This window comes from Urocampus carinirostris, chromosome 19 (genome assembly GCF_059441175.1).
Source record: "Urocampus carinirostris isolate Australia breed hairy pipefish chromosome 19, RoL_Ucar_1.0, whole genome shotgun sequence".
In the NCBI taxonomy this organism is placed as follows: Eukaryota; Metazoa; Chordata; class Actinopteri; order Syngnathiformes; family Syngnathidae; genus Urocampus; species Urocampus carinirostris.
The window spans coordinates 6,174,391-6,198,396 of NC_142367.1; the positions used below are offsets into that span (position 1 = coordinate 6,174,391).

A 24,006-nucleotide genomic window follows, 5' to 3' on the forward strand; every position below is an offset into this window, starting at 1 on the left:
CAGAGAGCAGTGTGGACTTCATTTTTTAACAGACTTAAACATAGCAATTATCTCAAGCATTTACAAGCACTCCATCCAGAATTCAAGCACTTTTCTATGCTTGAAAACACATTAAAAAGAATTTTCAAAGACTTCAAGCATCCGAATGAAAACTTTCAACAAAAAAAATGTAATATTAATGACACAAACTGTGTCAGAAGGAACAGCATAGCCATTAATATAAACCATCTATTCAATCTTGAACATTTCTGAGGAAAGAACGTTTATAGTCAAAGTTTCACATGGAAGAAGAGCAAAGTTGAAGGTGCTTTTGTGGATCGACCACTAAGGATTTGGAGGGGAAAAAGACAAATGTTGGCACAATAACACGGGCCATTTTGGGTGCGGGTTTCAATCCAGAGCTGCGTGGAGCAAGGCACCGTGACCTCCCGCCATTTTGCATTTCCTCATCTTGGCGATAGCCCTCTGAAGATCAGACGCGTGAATGGGGCGGATGAAATCTTGCGACAGGCTAAAGAAAAAAAAAAAATTGTCTTTATGGTCATGTCAACATGGTGAACCATTGTATCGCAAAGATGTTAGACATGGCACTCCAGGATGAACGTGCAATAAATACTTTAAACACCAGAACAAAATAAACAAAAATATTTACATTATAGTGTTAAGAGACTGGCCCTTTTTCTAGACACACAACAATATTCCTAGTTCTAATAATAGCTCAATCAGTTTTTCATATAATTGTGTGAGACCCTGGGGAGGACAGTCAATGCTGGTCTGGGAGCAACAACATTTTGTACCTTTTAAATACAGATGCATTTTCAAGCAATGTTTTTAGAGACGATACCATTTGATGGTATCGTATCCGTGAGTAGACGGTCCAAATCACTGATATGAGTCTCAGTGTCGCGGACCACTTTACCTCACAATTTCATACGTGTCAACCTCTGCTAATTTCACCTAATATCAAAAGAAAAGAGCAATTTCTGTGAGTACTGAAGTTATATACTATTTTATACACTGTTTTATCTTACTAAAAGTCAAATACACTTGTCCTAAAAATGACTTCAGCGTTTGAGTGCGAGCTCTGGCAGAAGGGTGTCGTAAACTGCGCTTTGCGTTGGAATGTGCAAGGGAGTGTGTGTCTTGCCCGATTCTGTCTGGAGGGCGATGACCTATCAGCCCTCCTCCCATTCTTCAAAGGAGGATTGGGAAATCTGAATTGGCGACAGCGCGGACCAATCGGCGACAGCTTGTTCATAGGGCGTGAACATTTCATTGGGATGTGTTATAACATGGGAAAACCCTGGAACCCCGTCGTCTTCTACACACGATTGTATTCGGCACGGCAGAAAGACCCGATCTGTTCACTCTTTGATTCGGCTCAATAAATATGTGGATTATTCTCGTCGCTCAGCTGACTAATTTCTCCGACTTCTGATTATGCTCCAACTGTAAGGGTTTAGACAAGACACATGAAGTGTCTTCGGGGTCAGATTTTAGTGTAATAAATGTTAAAACCCTACAGTTTGTACCTTATGTGTCTTGTGATTACACGATCACACTCTGTCACATCCCGATATTGAATAGATTTTGGTTAATCGTTCCCCTAATAAGCAATCATATATCACGCAAACACAACGCAGCACCTATTAACTCACAGCAAGACAGACTATAAAGACAATAAAAAAAAATGGCCTAAAAAAAAAGTTTATTTTATTCACCCAAAAAAAAGCGCTAACAATTCCTTCAGCATCTTTCTCAGTTTTTTTCTCTACATGCGGTAAATTTAGTGTCGCCCGTTCTACATAACGTAGTAAGGGAACAACATTTGCTATCGCACCGAGACAAGATTAGCAATGTAAGATGACGTTTTTGTCTGCCACCGATGACCGAGACCAACCGGTTCAGAGCCGCAATGGGCAAGACTAGATTACGCTAACAAAAACGACAATACACAAAGTTAATCATAGTTCTAGACACACTATTCCCAATCTCTCGTATCACTCATACCTGATTTTCTACATCTCTGTATTCCGCCAGGAATGTTTTTTTTTTAATTTAAATTTGAACAAGTGAATAGTTTAAAACCGTTCCAGAGCTTGACTCCACACACATACTTTTCCTGGTTGTTTTCACCTTTGGGATTATGAATTTACTACAGGCCCTTAAATTATAATTTCTCTCTTTCCGAATGAATAATTTATGGATGTTTTCTGGCACTATGTTTTTGTTGACCTTAAATAGCAGTTGTGCAGTGAAAAATTTTACGTAATCATCCAATTTTAATAGTTCGGACCGCAGGAATAAAACATTTGTATGATCTCGATATCCTACCCTGTGTATGGTTCTAATTGCACGTTTTTGGAGGATAAAAAGGGGCTGTAAGGGGACTTCCGGTGGCGCAATGAGGTAGACGGCAGCAAGGAAAGTAGCTCTGACAAAAATCACTAAAGAGTAATGTAATACTTGGAGAAAGACAGAAAAGGTATAAATTGTGACTCATATTAAAGACAAATTATTCAACAAAACATGGTCAAGAAGGGGAAACTTGTCGAGGAAAAGGGCGCTAAGGAGAAAAAGATCGAGGGAGCAGAAGGAATGGCGTCGGTCGACGAGGGACGTGACTCGGCCATCCTCCACGAAATCTGTAAATTACGGCAAGAACACACTGAAGCAGCAAGGGATAGCAAGATTGCGATGACAAGACTGGAAAAGAGCATCGAAGAACTTCTGGAGCGCACTGTGTTGCTGGAGCGGAGGGTGGAAAGCATGGAGGAGCTACATGCTAACACGGAAGAGCGAACGTCAAAACTAGAGCAATTAACAGTCTCCTTGCTCCAACAAACCACCAAACTAGCAACAAAGTGTGAGGACTTGGAGTCGAGATCACGACGGAACAACATTAGGATACATGGGATTCCCGAGGGTGCCGAGAGAAAAGACACAATCGGCTTCATAACAAACTTTATTAAATCGAACATTCCGACAACCGAGCATATGGATGTGCGCATTGAGAGGGCACACCGCTCACTGGGGAACACGTTTCAAGGTAAAGCACTGCCACGGGCAATTATCGTACGTTTCACCGACTACGTAGTGAAAGAATCTGTCATGAAAGAAGCATGGAAGCAGAAGACAACGTACGAAGGCAAGACCGTTTACTTCAACCAAGATTACACCACAGAAATCCAAAAAAAGAGGAAACAAGTAAGGGACGTTATCAAAAAGTTAAAGGAAAAGAACGTAAAGGCACAATCACCATATCCCGCCCAGCTGAAGATGTTTTTGGACTCAGGAATAAGAACATTCTCTACACTGATGGAGGCAGCAACATTGCTAAAAGAAATGGGGATCGAAGTGGAAGAGGACAACACGGAGACACTGCAAAAGATGTTGTCAAAGAACATTTGGACCACAGTGACCGGAATCGAGAGGAAGACAAGGGAACACCCCCATCATAGAAGGTGACTTACAAGCTCCTATGGAGCAAAACGAAGCCATATTCGGATTTGGGGAGAAAGAGTAAGGACCATATATGCCCTTTCTATTATAAATTCAATAAGTTAGAAGTAAGTTAAATACCAAGTAAAATTGTTATCTTTGAATTAAAACAATGTATGTATATATATTGGCATAGAGCTACTTTAAAATATTTAGTTAGTTATAACTATGGACGACGGTACAAAAGTTGTTCACGCACTGAGTGCATATTTCCAGGAGGGTAGCCACAACTCTCCAATTGGACTCTTGGAAGACATGGGTTTTTGTTTTTTGGGTGTGTTTTTTTTCTTTTTGGTGGGAAATTATGTGTGCTTGTCAATATGTTTGTTAGTAATTTGGTTTGTTTTGTCAATGGAGGTGTTAGTAATTAATGTAGTGTTTCTGTATGCTTCAAAAATCAGTGAGACTCAATACAAAGCATGAGCAATCTAAATATTGTTTCATATAATGTACATGGGCTAAACCACCCCATCAAGAGAAAAAAGATATTGAATCAACTCAAGACATTGCAGAGCTCAATAGCCTTATTACAAGAGACACATTTGACCGAAATTGAACATAAGAAGCTAAAAAGAGAATGGGTGAACCAGGTGTTCTACGCATCCTATGGTAAAAGGAGGGGAGTAGCAATTTTACTTGGAAAAGGGGTGGCGTTTAAAGTCGAAAAAGAAGTGAAGGACAATCTGGGGCGATATATAATGATTATAGGGTCAATGGCCGGTTGGGAAATATCAATAATGAATGTTTATGCACCAGTTGAGGAAAAGGGGACTTTTTTTCAAGTATTAGCTAAAGTAATAACCAACTGTGCGAAGGGAATGTTACTTATAGGAGGTGACTTTAACACTGTACAGAATTGCAAAGTGGACAAGTATCCTTCAGTACACGGAACAAATACAAAGACGTCGAGGATGTTAAATAACATAACTAAAGAATTGGGATTGATAGATCCATGGAGAGAGAAGAATCCCCAAACTAAAGACTATACTTTCTATTCAAACCCGCATGGCAGCTACTCGAGAATTGATTACTTTTACATTTCAAGACAACATATGCATACAGTAGTAGAGTGTGGTATAGAGAATATTACTATAAGTGACCATTCTCCAATTACTTTGAAATTAAGTTTAGACAATGAACCCCATTTTAGGTATTGGAGGATGAATGTATTTCTCCTCTCAGATAAAAACGTAGTACAGGAAATAAAACGGTGTATAAAAGAATATTTCCAAATCAATGACAACAATGAGGTTTCTCCAACAATATTATGGGAAGGAGGGAAAGCTGTAATAAGGGGGAAATTAATAGAAATATCGTCCCGGCTGAAACGAATACGCTTAAAGAATCAGAAGGAATTGGAGGATAAGATTAAGGAACTAGAAGAAGAACATAAAAAAACACCAAATGAATCCAGATTACAGGTATTAAAAACAACCAGAAGCAAATTAGATGAACTTTTGACAAATAAAGCAGAAGGGGCTCTGCGCTTTGTGAACCAGAGATACTATGAAATGGGCAATAGAGCCAGTCGACTGCTAGCCTTCCAACTTAAAAAGGCCCAAACAGATAGAATTATATCACAAATAAAACATCCTATCTCTAAACAATGTTTAGTAAAACCCAAAGGTATAGCAGAAGCATTTGCAGATTATTATAAAGAATTATACAAGGACTCAGAAAATGACTTAGATAACTACACGGCACAAAACTTTTTAGGAAAACTACATTTACCAACACTAACAGGGGGGGATACATTAGAAATTATTCGCCCCATTACAAAACAGGAAATACAAGATACAATAAATAACTTAAAAATAAATAAATCACCAGGAACGGATGGATTCCCGGGGGTGTTCTACAAAAGCTTTAAGGAAGAATTAACACCAGTACTGCAGAAAGTATTTAACTATGCTCTAACAAAAGGAGATCCCCCCAAATCATGGTCGGAAGCCATCATAACAGTCCTGCACAAAGAAGGAAAAGACCCAATATTGTGTGAAAGCTATAGACCAGTTAGTTTACTTTGTAATGATCTAAAAATTCTTACAAGCATACTGGCAAAAAGAATGCAGAAATTTATAGCGAAATTAATTAGAAATGATCAAACAGGGTTTATTCCGGGAAGGCAGGGTGCAAACAATATTAGGAGGATACTAAACATAATTACGAGCACAAAATCTAAGACCCAACCCTCGATGTTACTGAGCTTGGATGCACAAAAAGCTTTCGATAGGGTGAAATGGAGCTTCTTACATCAATCACTTATAGCTTTTGGCTTCCCTCCAATATTTGTTGAATGGGTGAAAATTATCTATAAAAATCCGAAATCTCGTCTTCGAGTAAATGGTCACTGTTCAGATTTCTTTGAAATCAAAAGAGGAGTCCGGCAAGGGGATTGCTTAAGCCCACTCTTGTTTGCAATAAGCATAGAACCACTCGCAGAATCAATTAGACAAAATGAGCAAATAAGGGGGATATTGGATGAAGGAGGAACAGAAGATAAAATATCATTGTTTGCAGACGACCTGTTGGTAATGCTGAAGGAACCTTCGTTATCAATACCACCACTGTTGGAGAGCCTTAAAATATATGGAGAAGTAGCTGGGTATTCAAATAATGAGAGCAAATCAATAGCAATGATGATATCTGGAAAATGTCCAACAGATGTGATTGAAAGGTTTGATTTTAAATGGACAAATAAAGGGTTTAAATATTTGCGGGTGACCATTACACCACATTCCACACAGCTGTTTGATGCAAATTATGGAATGTTGATAAAAGAAATAAGGAAAGATTTGGAAAAATGGGAAATTTTGCCCTTAAGTCTTATCGGCAGGATAGAAACAATCAGAATGAACATATTACCAAGACTATTATTTCTGTTTCAATCCCTTCCAATTCTGATCCCGGCATCCACATTTAAAATGTTAAATAAGTTAATAGCAAAATTCCTTTGGCAAAACAAGAAACCTAGAATAAAATACAAAACCCTGTTAGCTCCTAAAGAAAAGGGGGGCCTAGACCGACCCAATATTAAATATTACTATTGGGCAGCTCAAATTAAAGCACTCATCTTGTGGATTACTACAGACAAAGATGCGATATGGGTGGACATGGAGCAACGATCTTGTCCAAATATGCTGGTGGAATCGTTACCATACATATCAGTCACGAGGTGGAAGAAATTAAAAATCCAGAATGAATGGATTAAGGGAACTATTAAAACTTGGTCAACAATACAAAAAAAATTAAAAATATCAAGATCTGTGAATAGGGCTACCAAAATAGCGAAAAATCCAGACTTTAAACCTGGGGGTATGGAGGTAGGGTTTCAAAAATGGGCCCAAAAAGGACTGATGTTGATTACCCAAGTATTGGAAGCACAGGCAATGAAATCATTCGAACAACTCCAACAAGAGTTTGACCTACCCAGAAATGATTTTTACAAATATTTGCAACTAAGGCATTACCTCCAGAAACACGAGGAATGGGGGAAAATATGTAAGGAGCCAACTAAGGTAGAGGAATTATTAATATCGTATACAAAAGGACAATCAATAAAGGGGGTTATATCAAAACTATATAAAGCCCTGAGAATGGATCTCAGTAATGAGGACATGGCAGTTAAGGAAAAATGGGAACAAGAAACTAATGTAGCGATAAAAGACAACGAATGGGAAAAAACATTGAAAGAGGGACACAAAATAACCAACAGCCCGACATGGAGGGAGTTTGAATGGAAAGTAAAAATGCGATTCTTCTATACACCCTCTATCACTTCAAAATATAAAAATACCTCAAATCTATGCTGGCGTAACTGTGGGGGGGTCGGTGACTTTACGCATATTTTCTGGAATTGCCCTGTAATATTAAATTTTTGGAGAAGTATCCAGAGAGAAATAAAATTAATCACGGGCTGGGAGTTGCGGTTGGACCCAAAGGCTTACGTAATAGGAATTTTGCCAGAAGAATTACTATCTGGTCAACAGAAATATATACTAAGGGTAATGCTTCTGGTAGCAAAGAAAATGATCACAGTGTCCTGGCTGAAACCACAACCTCCTGACATAAAACAATGGAGAGACAAATTAAAGCAAATGTACATTATGGAAAAAATCACTGCAAAACTTCAACTGAAACTTGACCAATTTGAGAAAAGATGGAAGCCTATCACACAAATTTTACTTGATGTCTAAACACCTCCCCCTATTTATTATGTGCGTTTTTTTTTTTTTTTTTTTTTTGGGTGTATATTTTGATTTATTATTTTATATATATATATATATATATATATGTATATATGTGTGTGTATATATATATATATATATATATATATATTTCTTTTTGTATGGATGTATTGTATGAACATTTATTCTTCCTTTCTATTAATAGTATTTTTTTCTTCTTTGTTGTTTCTTCTGTTATTTATGAGTGTGTCAAGTGTATATATTTTGTGTTGATGTATGATGGAGGAATCAAACCTCTGTCAAAATTGGTGTGAGAAATAAAAAGTTAAAAAAAAAAAAAAAAAAAAAAGGGGCTGTAGTGAACTTTTGTAATCATTGCCCCGGACTTCTGCACAAAGTTAAGTATTGCATAACTAGAGAACAATATAATAAATACAATGCACTATAGTTTAAAAGTTAAAGATGTTAATTGGGTTGAAATTCTAATTTACTGTAAAAATCTATTAGGGAGCTAGCTAAGTTTTTATTTACCTTTATAAGAGATCCCACTAAGCCTAATTTCATTTCCTGTGCTGTTAGTTTTTGGTTTAAGTGAAAGATTAGTCATTTCATTTGTGTGTAAATTCCAATTAATTTACTGTGAAAGGTGTCAGGGAGCTATTACAAGTCTTTCAAGGATTTCAAGCACCCTTATAAACCCAGACATTGTATGGTGTGGGACATTATGGGAAGAACTTACCCATCACCACGAGTGTGCACAAAGTCTCGAACGCACAGCAGAGCGCCGTCACGGCACATCTCGCGAAGGTCGCTGCCAGAAAATCCCTCGGTTTCCTTGGCGATCTCTGACAACTCCACCGACTTGTCCACCTAGGAGAATGAAGAATAAAAGGGTTGGAGGATGGGAGATAAAGGAAAGAGTAGAGCACGGCAAAGGCATCGGCAGTGTGGACTCACGCTCTCGTTTTCCAGGATGAGTTTGAGGATTTGCTCCCGCTGACGCAAACTCTGCAATGGCCACAAAAACGAGAGGCATGTAGACAGGATGCTTAGTGCTTTTACCATTCATTCTGGATTACAGAGCGCGCCCGATTACAAGGTACGTACCACTTTTTCAGTGCAAAATTTAAGACCGTTTAAACCACTTTCAAAGCAAATTTTCCAATTTATCCAGTACCATTGAAAGAAAAAAACACTGTGATCGTGTATTTTGCAGAGCCACAAACAGATCTACGATTTACAGATGCAATTTCTAATCTTTTATGTGCATTTATTAAGACATGTGATATTTAGGTCTTGAGTAAATCTGGAATATATTTCTTTCCCCAAATAGGTGTTAAGTAAAAATGAATGATATGTCGCTTACATTTTCAATTGCAGAAAGTTCTCCCCATTACAATATACCATTGGGAATCAGTACCTTCATTTTTTGCATGGCCCATAATACATGTCCATAATTAATACTACTCTTGTACTAATACACATTTCACAGTGCCCTGTTTAGGTGTAGCATGCGTCCTATTAAGAGGGCGATGATGCTTAATAGGACAATGCAACACAAACAAATGCCAGCTTCCGTTAACCATAAGGGAAGAAGCAATGCCAGGGCATAGCAGAACCACCAGAGAGCAGTGGCCTCGTCATTCTTACGCAGGCTTGATAAGAAACATGGCAACAATTTCAAACATTTACAAGAACTTCACCCCAAATTCAGACACTTTCCAATCCTTGAAAATACAACATCAAAATTTAAGCATTTTCAATGTTTCCAAGCACCAATAAGAACCCCGGTGGGCGCCGCCACTGGCTTCCTTCGTAAACTCAAAAACGTTTCAGTCACGTGTACGTACCGGCTGGTTGATGTGGAATCGGGTGGGCATCCTCCTCAAGATGGCAGAGTCCAGATCTTGAGGTCGGTTGGTGGCCCCCATGATGATCACCTGTCAGGAGTGGCAAGTGAGACCACAGAGGAAGGCTGAGGGCCCGACGGTTGAGGGCCTGGCGGCTCAAGTCCCGACGCCTGCCGTCGACTCACCTGACAACGGTGATCCGTGTCCAGACCGTCCCACAGACTCATGAACTGAGCCTTCATCATGGCCGTGGCCTCGTGGTCCGAGCTAGAGCGATTCCTCAGGAATGAGTCTGCACATAAGTACGCGGCTCAAGTGGAAATAGAGTCATATATCCCATATTCTTAAATTTGCCAGTGTACAAAAAAAATGAGCTAGAAATAAATAAAAGGATAGTTCAACCAGTGTCTGAAATAACGTCTGCCTGGACGCCCGTGGCGTGCATCTTCGGGCGTACAAGTTACAAAAACGTCACCGCCCGGGTGGCCGACAACTTTCCCAAGGGAAAAACAAACGCTTGCTTTATTCAGATTTATTTATATTTCAAAATATTCGTTCGGTTTAGAAATTTCGGTTCGTTTGGTAATTTGCATACTTGGCAGCCAATCAGAAGCCTGCATCGAATAACTTTGTGCTTCTGGACTTTCCCGAGCGTTATAAGGTTGTGCATTTGCATATCATTTTCCAAAGTAGAAGCACGGAAAACACATGAAAAATGGATGTGGTTTGGAATCAAGCCAAAACCTCAGCCCTAGAAGAAAGATTTAAAAGTAGCTAACAAAATTGACGCGACCAAACGTAAACATACATTAGAAGCATCGTGGAAAAAGGAGTTCACGTCACTTGTAGTAGACGACGCAATGCAAACATTGCATGAATGAAGATGAGTCAATACAGGTACATACTGATGGCAGATGGAAAACAGCGATGTCATATCATGCAATGAGTGTTACAAGTAGATTTATAATAAACTTAATTTTAAAGAGTTGTTCTCTTATATATTCTGATTATCAATCCTTAATACTTGCAACAAAGGTTTTGTTGCAACTAGTGGTCTTATTGTGTTTCAAGTTATGAAAAAATGGGGCAGGCAACTTTATGGCTGGGCAGGCAACTTTTCAAAGTTGTCTGCCCTGGTATCTGGTAACTTTTTGTCCTGAGTTTCAGACACTGGTTCAACATTTCACTAATTTAAAAGGAAACACATCGTAAATATTGAATCTTATAAATAAATTATCAAATGAAATAAAATATTTTATTAGCGAACAATGATTTGTGATTCCCTGATCTGGTAATTTTAAGACCTCTAGACATCATAGCAAGAACCGATCGTCATTGCTCGCTGCAGGCAGAGCGAGCATGTCAGCGTATACGACAGAAAGGACCTGAGATTATCAATTGCAATTGTTAGCAAGACATTGCTTGGAAAACAAAATCTCTCATTTTCTTAGTTTTGACTCCTTTTTTGCAATGGACAAAAAACCTTGTGTAGGAGAGTTTTGTTTTTCGTTTCTCCTTATGGTATTAAAGGTTGCTTTGATGCACTAAGAAAAAGTTGCACATGCTAACGCTTTATAACATTCAAATAAAAAGAAACACATTAGATTGTATCTCATCAAATGTTAGATGTCCTTTTTGATGTTTCTATTGATTATATTTTGATATTGTTGCTTAACTTGCTTATATACATGTATTAACATGTTATTGTAAATAGCTCAAATTAACAAATGGTCGCTCCTTTTATGTTCCTTGATATGTCTCTGCAGCAGCTCGATGTTGTCAAAGTTTATTCTTTTAAAACCAAACAAAAAGACTGAATATATGCAGTATCTTCAGTTGGCCTTTTTCAGAGGCCAGGAATTTTTCCCTCGACTCATTGGATGATTGGATATGTCGGTGATCCGAGTGCCGAGCTACCTAAACCAGGAATCTAACTAATTCGTCATAAAGCTTCACATCAAGGTCACGGTAAGACTTGGAGCATTCCATTTCTCTTGACTGTGGACCACTGAACTTTAAGAGTCAACATCTGCTCATTGCACATAAACAGGGATTTGGGATTCCCTGAATAGAACAACATCAAAATTGTGTTTTCTTTGCCTATTTGATAAACCTTCTTGTCGGTCATTTGAATTTTCATTTAAATTTGAAGTGTATCATTGTGTGAGTTTAAAATCTGACAACAGTTTAAAGTTGATGATATTTAAAACAATAATTTATCTACCGTTTGACCTTAGAATTTTGCTCATTTTAAGGTCATTTCAAGAGCATTTACACAGGGGTCTAAACTCGCTGTTGGAGGGCCAATTGCAGCCCTCTGGATGATAGTCTGACACCAATGTCATTATATGAATGTTAAAGGGACAATGTGTATTATTTGACTGCTAGATGCTGTTGTATTATGTTGTGCAATTGAAAACAAGAGCTAACAAAGTACAGGGAAGAATAACTACGGAGACACAAAGTTACCAAAAAGGACGATTTTTGGCAGCGTATAACTTCTAAAAAGAACATTTGAAGATGAGAAGAAATTGAGCAAAAAAAGAAAGAATGCAAAGACTAAATGAGGAAAAGGAAAAAGTGAAAGAAAAAGTATGGAAAAAAGAAAAAAACAGCAAAAAGTTGAAAAATGGAAAAAAACTTAAAGAGAAACAAGACAACAAAAAGGGAAAAGCAAGAAAAAGGGAAATGGAAACAAAGGGCATAAAATGTTTTTGTCTTATTTTCCTTTTTGTGTTTTTCTTTCTTTTACCTTTTATTCCCCTTTATTATTCCCATTTTCCTTTTCATCTTTCGGTTACATTTTCTTTTTTGGTCTCTTTACTCCTTTTTTTAGATTTCTTTGTAAAAGGCTACGTTAAAAAAGGGGGAGAAAAGTGTGCTTTTTAGTCGCTGTGAGTGTCTGTAGTTTGTATTCGTCCTTGTGCTTTGTAGGACTCGTTTTTGTTTGCGCTACGGTGGGGATCAGCAACAAGCAGCTCTGGAGCCACATTTGGCACTTTGACGTTTCTTTCAAAATTGTTTGATAATCGAAAAGTATATGGGTCTGTGGGACAAACATGACATAAAAATTCTTACCATTTTGCAATGAATATAGATATACAGTTTGTGTTTTCTTTTTTTATAGGGCTTATATAAAACATTTACTTTTTTGAAGGGTCCAAACATGTTATTTTTATATTTTTGGTCCAATATGGCTTTAAAACATTTTGGCATCCTACCCCTGCGCTACACGTAAAAGGATATCTAGTTGGCAAATATTAAACACGGTCCCTTTAAGAACAGCGGAATGGTTTTTTATAATCAGCTTTTTTGGGACGGAAACCCCAATTTGGCCAAACCTCATCTTGACCCCCAAATCCAGCGGCCCCAACTCAATTGATTTACAGACTATTGCGGCATTTGTTACCTATCTCATCGATGAAGATGATAGCAGGCTGCAGTTTAACAGCCAATGAGAAGACGGCAGCGGCTAGCTTCTGTGATTCACCGTACCACTTGTCCGTCAAGGTGCTGGGCTGCAGGTTGATAAAACGGAAGCCTGCCTCCTTGGCTGTCGCTTTGGCGATCAGCGTCTTCCCGCAACCGGGCGGTCCATAAAGCAGCACACCTGTTTCCATGACAACCAGTTGACAGTGCTTAGCGGAAGTATTGGGACCCAATAACTTTTTCTCATAATGCCACAGTTCAGGCTTTGAACTTCAGGCTTAAAAATGGAAAATATTTTTTCACGCATCAACAACATGTGAGACACCATTGCGGAGTAAAACCAAATTAATTTAACATTTTAGATTATATTTACAACGGAAACATGAAAAGTGTTCCAAAAATATTGGTTCCCTGTTCTCTCAGCTTAGCCAACTGACACCTGGAGTTAGCAGAGAAGCAACCAAGAGACCCATGATCAATTAGGATGAACTGCAGGCATACGCATCTAAGGTGAAACAATCTGTTAAACAACTTAGTTGTACTCTGCATAAATCTGCCCTTTATGAAAGAATGACAAGAAAGTACCTTCTGAGACAATACCGTAAAAAAGGCCCATTTTGCTGTTGCAAGAAGCCACATGGGAATCACAAATTTAGAACAAGGTGCTCTGGTCGGATGAGATCAAAATTGAACTTTTTGGGCTGAATGCAAAATGTCTCATTTGCTGTAAGACTAACAATTGCTCATCACCCTGAAAACACCATCCTCACTATCAAACAAGGTTGTGGCAGCATCATGTTTTAGGGTTGCTTTTCTTAAGCCTGTAATGGGAAGATCATGAGAGTTAATGAGAAGATGGTTAAGCCAAATACAGGCCAATTCTGGCAGAAACTTTGTGGGAGTCGGCCAGAGACCTGAGAATTTGGCTAAGGTTAACGTTACAACGTAACAACAGCCCTAAACGTAAAGCAAAATCTACAATGGAATTGTTACAACTAACAATATAAAAATGTTGGAATGGGTTAGCCATAGTCCAGACCAAGACCCTAGAATGCATTTGTGGAAAGATTGGAGAAATGCGGTGCAAACAATCACTATCAAACCAGAATATGAACTGTTTTGTGAGGAAGAATAGGCATATATTTCCATTTTTAACTTACAGAAACATACCCAAAAAACTTGTGGCCATGATAGCAGCAAAATAAGTTATATAAAGTATGAACTAAAGGAGGGACAATCTTTTTGCAATGCCTACATTTCATTTTTTCATCTGTTAGCACAAACGTTGATTACATTTGTTTTTTTTGTTTTACGACTGTCTGACATGTTGTCTATTCTTGGAAAATACCTTGAGGTTTTTATGAGTTCGAAGCCTGAAAAATGGCAATATGTGAAAAAGTTCTAGGGAGGGCCAAACTTTTGCACTTTTGTATTATAAGGGGTGGCGAGGATGACGACCTCAGACCTTTGGGCGGCTGCAGCAGTTTGGAGCTTTGGAAGAGATGTCTCTTTTGGACAGGCATGATGACGGTCTCCTGGAGCTCGGAGATGACATCGTCCAGACCACCAATGTCGTTCCACGACATCTATCAGACACCAACGCCAAAATTATAAACTGGAGGAAAACTGGGGTGAATGTGAATTACGGCTGTGATGATTAGTAGACATTGACAAAAATCGATAAAAAGAATACTCAACAACAAATCCCATTGTCGACTATTGTCGCCAGACATGATTTTCCAACACATAGTGGCATCTTACATGATCATAATCTCTGCTGAGAGTCACTCAGGCGCAATAGCGTCTCTGTCTCAAGCGGTAACCAGGAGAAATACCTTGCTGTAAATAGGTTTACTTCTCACGATTTTGATACTTCAGATTTTCATCGTGTATTAATTTCTGCAGCAGATAACACACAGCAAATCCTTCCACGGGGACAGGTAAAGGCGGGCTGCGTGTGTGTGTGTGTTGGGTGGGAGTAATTGTGTGCTGGACTGTGATAGGCTGGTTTTATGGTGTCAGACAAGCGCACAAGTCAATGTGTCCACCAAAAGCAAACTGCCAAAAACAGCAACGGCTAGTATTTTAGCTGCTCACCACATTGAAAAGATACTTATCAATTGAATCAGACTGAGGAAAGTCAGAAGAGGGCAACGAATGCTGATCACTACCGAATTCTCTGTGGATGTTATCTGGTCTGGTAAAAGACTGAGGCGATGCCGGGGGAGAAAGTAACAGGGGTGCTGCAGGTCAGGCCTACTACAGCAAGCCTGCGTGAAAACTTTGGCAAGCCACCCCTGCCGAATGTATATCTCACCAACACCAGGCACATTACACATGAAACGCATGAGAAAACCACACATTTGTGACGTTTTATTGTCTTGTTGTATGCTATGTTTTCATACAGCACTTTTGAGTGGCTATTTTTTGCCTGAAAATTGCTTTACAAATGAATTTGATGATATATTGGGAGGGAGAGAGACAGAGAGAGAGAGATTTGAAGAGTGCTTGATGATGAATTGTTCTGCGTTACTTTGTCTATGTTTGTGCTTAAGCAACAAGTGAAATGTGAAATAAGGTAAAATAAAGCGATTATTCATTTTTATTTAACTTATTTAATGTCCAACGTTTCTGGACCCAGCCGAAGTTAGGGGGGAATCAGTGTTTCTTTGCCGCATTTGTTTCAAACGACACTCATAACCTAGGGAATCTTTTTCTGAATCAGTCACGTGGTACACCCCTTTCCCGGGGCTTCAAACGTCATCGCTTACATAATCAACACACACCTCGTGGTTTAAGAATTGTTCATCTAAAATACTCAGCACAAGATTCACGGATTTGAACAAAGGAGCATATAGCAAACGTGTACCAAAACATATTGACTTTGGAAGCATTGTATTCTTAATACTGCAAATAAAAAGACTACATGCAAAGATTGGAAAGCAGACCTTGCGTATCATGGCAGTACCACCTTAGTGACGCACGGACATTTAAAGAGAAAGCATTTTGGAGGGTTCAACGAAACGAAATCTGACTCGTGTCGGTAAGATTAAGGTAACATTTGAACCAATACGGTTTTGATTACTTTTTATATGCGGCATATTTTGCTATAAAAGAGAGCTTGAGCATTATGCCAGACAGTGCCTGACAAATCTATTAAAAAATGAAATGCGTGCAGTCCAAGCTCAGCCCTACCTTTCAATCAAAAATCGTTGGAAACTTTTTCCAGCTCAAACTAATCATTGTTATAGACAAATGTTGTTGAATACGAGTAGCCACGATTAAAATCGTTGATGAAAACATAACATTAAAGGCGGGGTACATTGTTTGAGGTGTCTTTGAAAAGTTGCAACGCTAAATATTTTCTCTATACGTGTTAACAATGCCCAACTGAGTTCAAAGAACTTTTATGCTTTTTTTCTATTGCACCTTTTATTTTTAATGAACAAATCCCAAAAAGATGAAAGAGTTTATTCGAGCGTATCAAAAGAAATGCACGCAAATGTGTTACTCTGAAGCAACCTCCTGGCTTAAGGTCATGATTGCTTTAAGTTTTCAAATCCTGCACCCCACCTTGACAATGTCATTGATATCCTGAAGTCCGATTCATTATCAGATACATGAAATAGTTGTTTCAGTATTTGTGCTTTTTTTACGTTCATTCACATCTTTAAGGATGAATTTCCGTTTTCTCCATTTTCATTCATCTCTGGTACAGTGATTGATAATGTTGCAATAATATAAGGTTTAATTACTTTTTATGTGTTATTTGTATCACTGGTGGGCTCGAGGTTAAAATTTGAGACTCTCACCGCCTCAACTTGGGTTCGATTCCCGTTGCATCCAATGTTTTGCGATTGTGGTCAGCGATATTTTTCCACAGTAATATAGTACTTTGTGTATAACATGCACCCAAACTTATAAATAATCATTAGTTGCGGCCCTATCGTGATTGTTGAATAGATACCTGCATACTGAGGGGGTCCACCAGGTGGGCGGCGATACTCATCTCATATTCAGACAGCTTGATGTCTTTGAGGCCTATCTGCCGCATCAACTTCTCAGCCTGAAAGAAAGCATCCAAAGGAAGAGAAGTGCGCCGTCGCACCATAAAGGGGAAACATCTCCATAGTGCAAAAACAAAACAAACAAAAATCGCTGTTAGCAGTGTTTCCCATAACTTAGAAGATTCTAGCAGGCCACCAAGGTTTTATTGGTGTCACATAAACTTGTACTGTAGAAAAATGGTTTTCAACATATATAAACTAAATCAGAATAACTTGTAGATTTCTCATTAGATAAGTCAGTGTTTTCAACAACTGCACACAGGACACAACTGTAATTAATTGTCTTACTGTGCCGTGGAAAATTATCCAATTTGTATGCCTGTGTGGTCTAGCGAAAGCTATCTTTCATTAGGATTTCATTTTACCAGAGATGCAACGGCACAGACTGGTGGTAGTGCGTGGGATTTTTTTTCTCAATAAAAGCAATGTGCCTTGGCTCAAAAAAGTTGATATAAATGATCGCAAATGCCATGTTGTGTATTTAAGTCAGTCCCTCTGACAAATACACAACATGGCTTATTGCACTTTTTTTGCATAAAACTCGTTTCATTTACCACACTGTGTGTGTGACTTATTTCCCTTTCATGACTAATGTTATTTTCGATTGTTCTCAGCTCAGGGATGCTGCTGGAAAAGTGAATTTCCCTTCGGGGATGAATAAAGTATCTATCTATCTATCTATCTATAATGTATTAATGATTCAATAGTTTACAAGGGCACACATTCATCATGGATCCAACTTCTTCTTCAATTGATATTGTGCAATTTGCTCTAAAATTGCACGATATCAATGCGTTTGAATTCAAAATGTACAAACTTTTCTTCCGGGGAGCATGCCACAGGATCTCCCTAGATTGTCCACCCACCAGGGTCTCACAAAATTCTTTGGGAAACACTGCGTTAGTGATTTTGCAGCCGGCGAGACTGACTTGTTTCTGCGCTTCGACTTTCTGCTTGCGTGTTGGATCAATGGCATCCACCATCCACTTGATGGTGAAGTAGGTGACAGCTCCAAATATGGTCAGGCGGAACAGAAGCCCGACTACCTCATTTCTGCCGAGGGGCCGTGCTACATGCTCTACCGGAAGCTCCCTCAGCACCATCCTGACGTGACGCCTACTGGGGCTCCAGAAGCTCACGTTGCAATCTACAAGATACATACAATTTGAGTAGACCAGAGGCAATGATATAAATATCCAATACCAGCAGCATAATATTGTTAGTGAATTAACTGATGTTTAATAAAAATGTTAGTACACCCTTTTACTGACTAAATTTAAGCAGTTTTAGAGGAATTGAAAATCTAATTTTCCAATTTCTCCAGTACCATTAAAGAAATTTCATCCGGTATCAATCGATACGACCGTGTATTTATTTAAATCGTATTGATACAAAAAAATCCTGTTATTGCCCACATCCTACTGCATTTCATACATTTTTTGTTAATTTCAAGTTTTGTACTTGTTAGTCGAATTCATGAAGCGTGTGCCGAGTAATTAAGATAAGTGGTTCATTAGCTGCGAGTCGAGGCATGTGTCTATGACGTATGCGGTGACGTTTGAAGCCCGGTGAAGCTGGTGTACCACGTGACTGAATCAGGAAATGATTCGCTAAGTTTAAATGTAGTCCGAAATAAAAGCGGCAAAGAAGCACTATGGATTCCCCCTTAACTTCGCCTGAGTCCAGAAACTTCTGACATTGAATGACTTAAATTAAAATGAATAATCACTTGATTTTACCGGATTATTTCACATTTTCACTTGATGCATAAGCACAAACATAAACAAAGTAACACACAAGAGTGTGTTACAACACTCTTTAAATGTATATGTATAATTTGCATTCAGAGCATGTATTGCAACATCCATTGCAGCCTAGTCATCCTGGAAGGGTAATTACATCATATGTGGCCCATTCTCAAGGTTTCTTCATATTCCTCAGGCTGAGGTTTTGATTGCCCTCATATAGGTTTTAGATTAGGGGTTGGTGTAATAAGTCTGTACAGATCTTTGAGACTTCTTATGATTAAGGGCTATACAAATATACATGACTTTACACCACACCATTTGATTGCATGATGGCGCAGTCGAAGAAAATAATGAAGAATTTACTCGTATTGTCATTCTTTGTAACCATGCACACAGAACGAAATGTCGACACACCTGCCCCGTACAGTTAAACTGTAGCGAGCCGATGCAGCCATTTTGGACCCAACTACTGTGTTGGGAGTCATTAGGTGACCAAACCCCCCAATTCCAACCCTTAATGCCAAGCGCCAAGCAGGGAGGCAATGAGTACCAATGTTGTAAGTATGACTCGGCCGAGGCTTGAACCAGCGACCTCCCGAGCTGGTGTGAGAAGCATTTCATTCAGGGCTTCAGGTCAAGTTAATTGCTATAGCCCTTAATACAAGAAGCTTCTGGCCTGCACAGACCACAGATCATTGCAAACTACAGACTACTATACACCACCCCTTGATCTAAAACCTACAAGCTTCGCCGCTTTAAGGGTTTCATTTGAGTACTTGTGCTATTTTTGTTCAGGTAAAAAAAATTAGATTCGTTTTTTTTGCAATAAATTTCGTCTTGCCCATTTCGGGTCGATCCGGATCGTCTCGGTCACTGGTAGCGTCATCATAGATTGCCAATATTGACGCAGTATCCTACTTAAATTTGTCTTAAGTAAACAGTTACTGCGTTGCGTTTGTACGGTTCGCTATCACTTAACAAGAGGAATTGCAATCATTAACAAATGGAGCAATTGGCTGAAGTTGACAGTTATGTATTCCGCGGCGAATGTCTGGATTCCGAAAGCGAAAATAGTCTGCGCTGAACTTGTTATCATTAGCTTAGTAGCATTAGCAAAGAGTTGACCTTCTGGTCGCTCACCGGGCACAATGCGGCTATTCGATACAACATGCTGGGGGGAAACATTCTGACTTAAATAAAAACACCTACAATGATCATTTTAAAGCGTTTCGGTATTTGGAGACCGTTCGCGAGTTCTGTGTGGTGAATGTACCTCGAAAGCACTCGGTGTATGCTGCCGACTGACTTCAGGAAGTGAACGAAGGAAGAGGCGGGCCTCCTACTTCCTTTTTCAAGTCTAACAATTCCAATGGCACAAAATCCGATATCGCCCTCTACAGGCTTTTTGGCACAATGACGTTTACGATTGTTACGTGTGACGTAATGCCACTGCCAAATATATAATTGAAAGACAACTTACTCAGTTTAGGACGTGTTACTTCTCATAAAAAGTTAACGTCACGTCATAAAGTTTCAGTGCCTTTTTATAAAGCAGTGTTTTTCAACCAGCCGGAGCACACTTGTGTGCCGTGAGAAATTGCCCAATTTTATCCTTGCAAAAAACATTGCCATTATTCTTCTTTCCAATGATCGCAGCAAGGCTTTAGGGCTAGGACCTTAGCTTGGCCTTTTGGCTGAGAGTAAGTGTCCCGGCTCCTAGGCTTTGTAGCGTATTATGACCTGACCGATAACGGATAATGGATAACGAAGATAGAACAATAACCCTTAAAAAAACCCTTTCTACTGGTCATCAGCCGACTAACGGTTACATTCACTCATATCAGTAGGTGGCAGCAGATTGCTAATTTTTCCATCCCTTTTACATAATCATATGCTCATGAAGTAGTACCGTAAAATATATCGAATAACTTATTCAGTTTGAAATAAAAATGGTAAGTTTAAACTTAAGTAGACACTTAAAATAAGGAGAGAAGATATCAACGTATTTTGAACATTTAAGGAAAACAGGGAGAGGAGCCTTCAAATAAGGAAGTCCAACCTGCTCTTAAGACCTTCCACTGAGCCCTTTCTATTTATCAACTGTAAAAAATGTAAACATTTGCACAGAACAATAGCAATAATGCATGAAATAAAGTAAAACATTGCACATGATTTTGCTGTTGTATTTTATTTTACTATTTTATGTGAAAAAGAAAAAAAGATCGATAGTAATAAAAAAAATGTCTCTGGCTGATACTTTTTGGTAGTTTTAAGTATTATCTCTGTTATGTTTTTGTATGTTTCTAAAAAAAAAATCTCAAATGACAGAAGAAATATAAAATAAATAATAACTTGTTTTACCTCCTGAGCCACAGCATCCACAATAGTTTAAAAAAGAACGATACTGTCAAGTCAAGCAACATAGTAATTTGGGAGCCGAAAGCGCCGGTTCTCTAAAAGCCTTTGACCAAGTATCATTCGGGCCACCTAAATTTTTTTTTGTTATTTTGGCCTTCAAAGAATAGGAAATCATGTATGAGTGGTTAATTTTGTCCCTTTTTATTAGAACAAAACAAACTTTCAAAACAAGGCAATATCAACTATAACTATGTGTTATTACAATGTAATAACAGTTTCAAAGGAAAAACAAAACACAATTTGGACTTGGATTTTTCAGGATTATGATAAGGTAAAAACTGGAACTGAACAAGAACAAATGAACTGGAAAAAATAACTTTTATAAATATATACAACAACGTTTTTGAGTCTTACACTCTCAGTTGTTCATATACTGTCAACTATTTTTCACCATGACCAGGGGTTTTATGTGCATGAAGCAATTCCTGGGGACAGAAACCCATATCATACATGAGCCATCAGAACCCCAATTCATTGCCCCTCTGACAATTAAACCTAGTAAACTAATGTTAAAAGGATTAAAATGTTTTTTATTGGTTACAGATAACAAAACATGTTTAACGAAATACATTTCTTATGCCCTGCCTGTGTCATTTATTGCCTGTGATTGGTCTGTTGACACATGTGGATGCCTGTGATATACTATTGTGGTAAGTTGCGGCATCCTTGCTGGTGTTTTGGAGAATCACTTCAATTGAGTTAGATTTTTTTTATAACAGTTGCGAACTTATGGTAATTTAAATACTGCTTGCATAATGTGGGAAATTGCGTCCCTATGGTAATAAGACGGTTAAAAAGGGAATCTCATTATTACAAAGTGTAGCACTAAGAACTGTATTGAGAAAGTCGTGCCAAAGGAAGCACGTTCTCTCGGTCTGCTTTCCCTGTTTGCTCTTGTAGTTTGGCAGTTTGCTCTTCTCTCCTACGTGGACGCCTACCTTTTGGGGGAATTTGCGGGTAACAAAACCCTGGAATCCAACACTCGCTCCTTTATCCAATCTTGGAAGCCTTTATTGTTTCAATATACAATGACATTTTACTTTATTTGAAGTTTCAAATTGTTCATGCTAAGCAAACAACATAAATGAAGTACGAGTGCCTGAGAGAGAGAGAGAGAGAGAGAGAGATAAAAAGTTGAATATAGGGTGACAAATGAGTAAAAGAGAAAAGAAAGAAGGTGAGAGAAAAGGGTGAGATAAAGGGAAAACTTCCGATCCAGGGAGAGAGAGAGAGAAAGACAATGAGAAAGTTAGATGGAGAGAGAAAGAGAGGAGGAGAAAGCAAGAGGGAGAGAGAGGGTGCTAAAGAGAAATACAGAGGGAAAGAGAGAAAACCCGAATAGGAAAGAGAGAAAGAGAGAAAGAAAGGAGAGAGAGAAAGTGACATAGAGTATGAGAAAGTCAGATAGAGGGAGAGAGAAAGAGAAAGAGGGTGACAATGATATATCGGGAAAGAGAGGAGGAGAAAGCGAGATGGGGGAATATGCTAAGAGAAAGAGACAGAAAGAGATAAAGAGATAAAAAGAGTGAGAAAGAGAGAGAGGGGAAGCGAGGAAGAGAAAAGTGAGAGAGACAGAGAGAGAGAGAGAGAGAGAGAGATGGAGAGAGAAAGAGAGCAATATAGAGAGGGATAAAGAGAGAGAGAGAAGGAGAGAGTGAGGGAGAGAAATGAAGAATAAGAGCGATAGTAAGAGAGATAAGGAGAACTATATTTAGGGAAAGGGTGAGAACGAGATTGAAAGAAAGAGCTAGAGAAAGGGCAAAAGAGAGAGAGAAACGTGATGGAACGAGAGGGAAAGTGATTGAGAGAAATGGATGGACAGAAAGAAAGAGAGAAAGGGGATGGAGGTAAAGAAAAGGAGAGAAAAAAATAATGTGAGGGAAAGAGAGAAAGAGACAGAAAGAGAAGGAGCGCCGAGAACTTTATTGTGAAAGTCACGCTAAAGGAAGTACCTTTGCATTACCACCGCCACCTCCTCTCGGTCTTTGCCCGCTCTTGTAGCGTTTAGCGTGCTGTCTTCTTTCCTATGTAGACGCCTGAAATTTCTTCAAATATTACGGCTTACAAAACAGGAGTCGCAAACATTCGCTTCCTTTTCCATTCTCGAATGTTTGGGACTTGAGAAGAAGGACGGAGGAAGAAACTGGAGGGCCAGGCTTCGAGCTCGTGCAGGCCGGAGCCCCGGACTCCTTCCCGGCGGTGGAGAATCAATTTGGAGCCACGACACCCGGGCTGACGGGTTACTTGTGACTTCTCCGGACGAAAGTTGCTTCGTTCGGCCGCTTTGCGACGTTCGCTACGCGGCCGCTGGGCTTGCGGTTGCCCGCAGCCAACCCTCGTCCTTCCCCCCTCTTATCCTCCGTCGTCATGGCAGCGCTTATCAAAGAAATCGTTAGCAGGAAGAAAAGGCGATACCAGGAGGATGGCTTCGACCTGGACCTTACTTGTATCCTTTTTGGACAAGATGCTACCTGGCTAAAGCAAGCTGTGGTGTTTTGTTGCCAATATCTTAAGCTAACATCTGCAGTCGTCTTTTTATCTAAGAGGTGTCAAACTCATTCTCACCGAGGGCCACATCAGCGAAATGAATGTCCTCAAAGGGCCTGACGTCACTTATAGGTGAAACTGTGTGTAAAATATATGTAATTATTCCTTCATGTAAAGCGAGGGTCTTCAACTGTTTTCAAACTGAGAGCTAAGGTGCTGTGAATAACTATTCTTCCCATTCTGCGTATTTATTACTTACAAAAGGGTTACAGATCATTAAACTAATTCTAATATCACACAAGACAATCCAAGAAAATTC

General features: G+C 39.0%; 2 protein-coding genes across 4 annotated transcripts in view; one reads left to right on the forward strand and one right to left on the reverse strand.

Annotated features, from left to right (window-relative positions):
- atad1b (ATPase family AAA domain containing 1b) lies at nucleotides 1–23,550 on the reverse strand. Of its 2 annotated transcripts, none has more exons than XM_088324075.1 (10): nucleotides 23,153–23,550; nucleotides 17,964–18,181; nucleotides 16,935–17,033; nucleotides 14,433–14,553; nucleotides 12,948–13,148; nucleotides 9,724–9,830; nucleotides 9,539–9,628; nucleotides 8,646–8,696; nucleotides 8,428–8,558; nucleotides 1–511 (listed from the first exon to the last, which is right to left on the reverse strand). In XM_088324075.1, exons 2-10 carry the CDS (start codon nucleotides 18,135–18,137, stop codon nucleotides 391–393), a joined length of 1,095 nt encoding a protein of 364 aa, XP_088180201.1. In that variant the 5' UTR covers nucleotides 18,138–18,181; nucleotides 23,153–23,550; the 3' UTR covers nucleotides 1–390. The 2 variants fall into 2 exon arrangements, with proteins under 2 accessions (XP_088180201.1, XP_088180200.1); XM_088324074.1 differs by lacking the exon at nucleotides 23,153–23,550 and adding an exon at nucleotides 20,056–20,221.
- ptenb (phosphatase and tensin homolog B) overlaps nucleotides 23,147–24,006 on the forward strand; it is a 13,924-nt gene continuing 13,064 nt past the window's right edge. The window contains exon 1 of one of the 2 annotated variants that reach the window (XM_088324072.1): nucleotides 23,147–23,646. In XM_088324072.1, the coding sequence (XP_088180198.1) occupies nucleotides 23,568–23,646 (79 nt within the window). In that variant the 5' untranslated portion in view covers nucleotides 23,147–23,567. The remainder of the gene's footprint in view (nucleotides 23,647–24,006) is intronic. The other variant, XM_088324073.1, reaches the window with a different exon arrangement.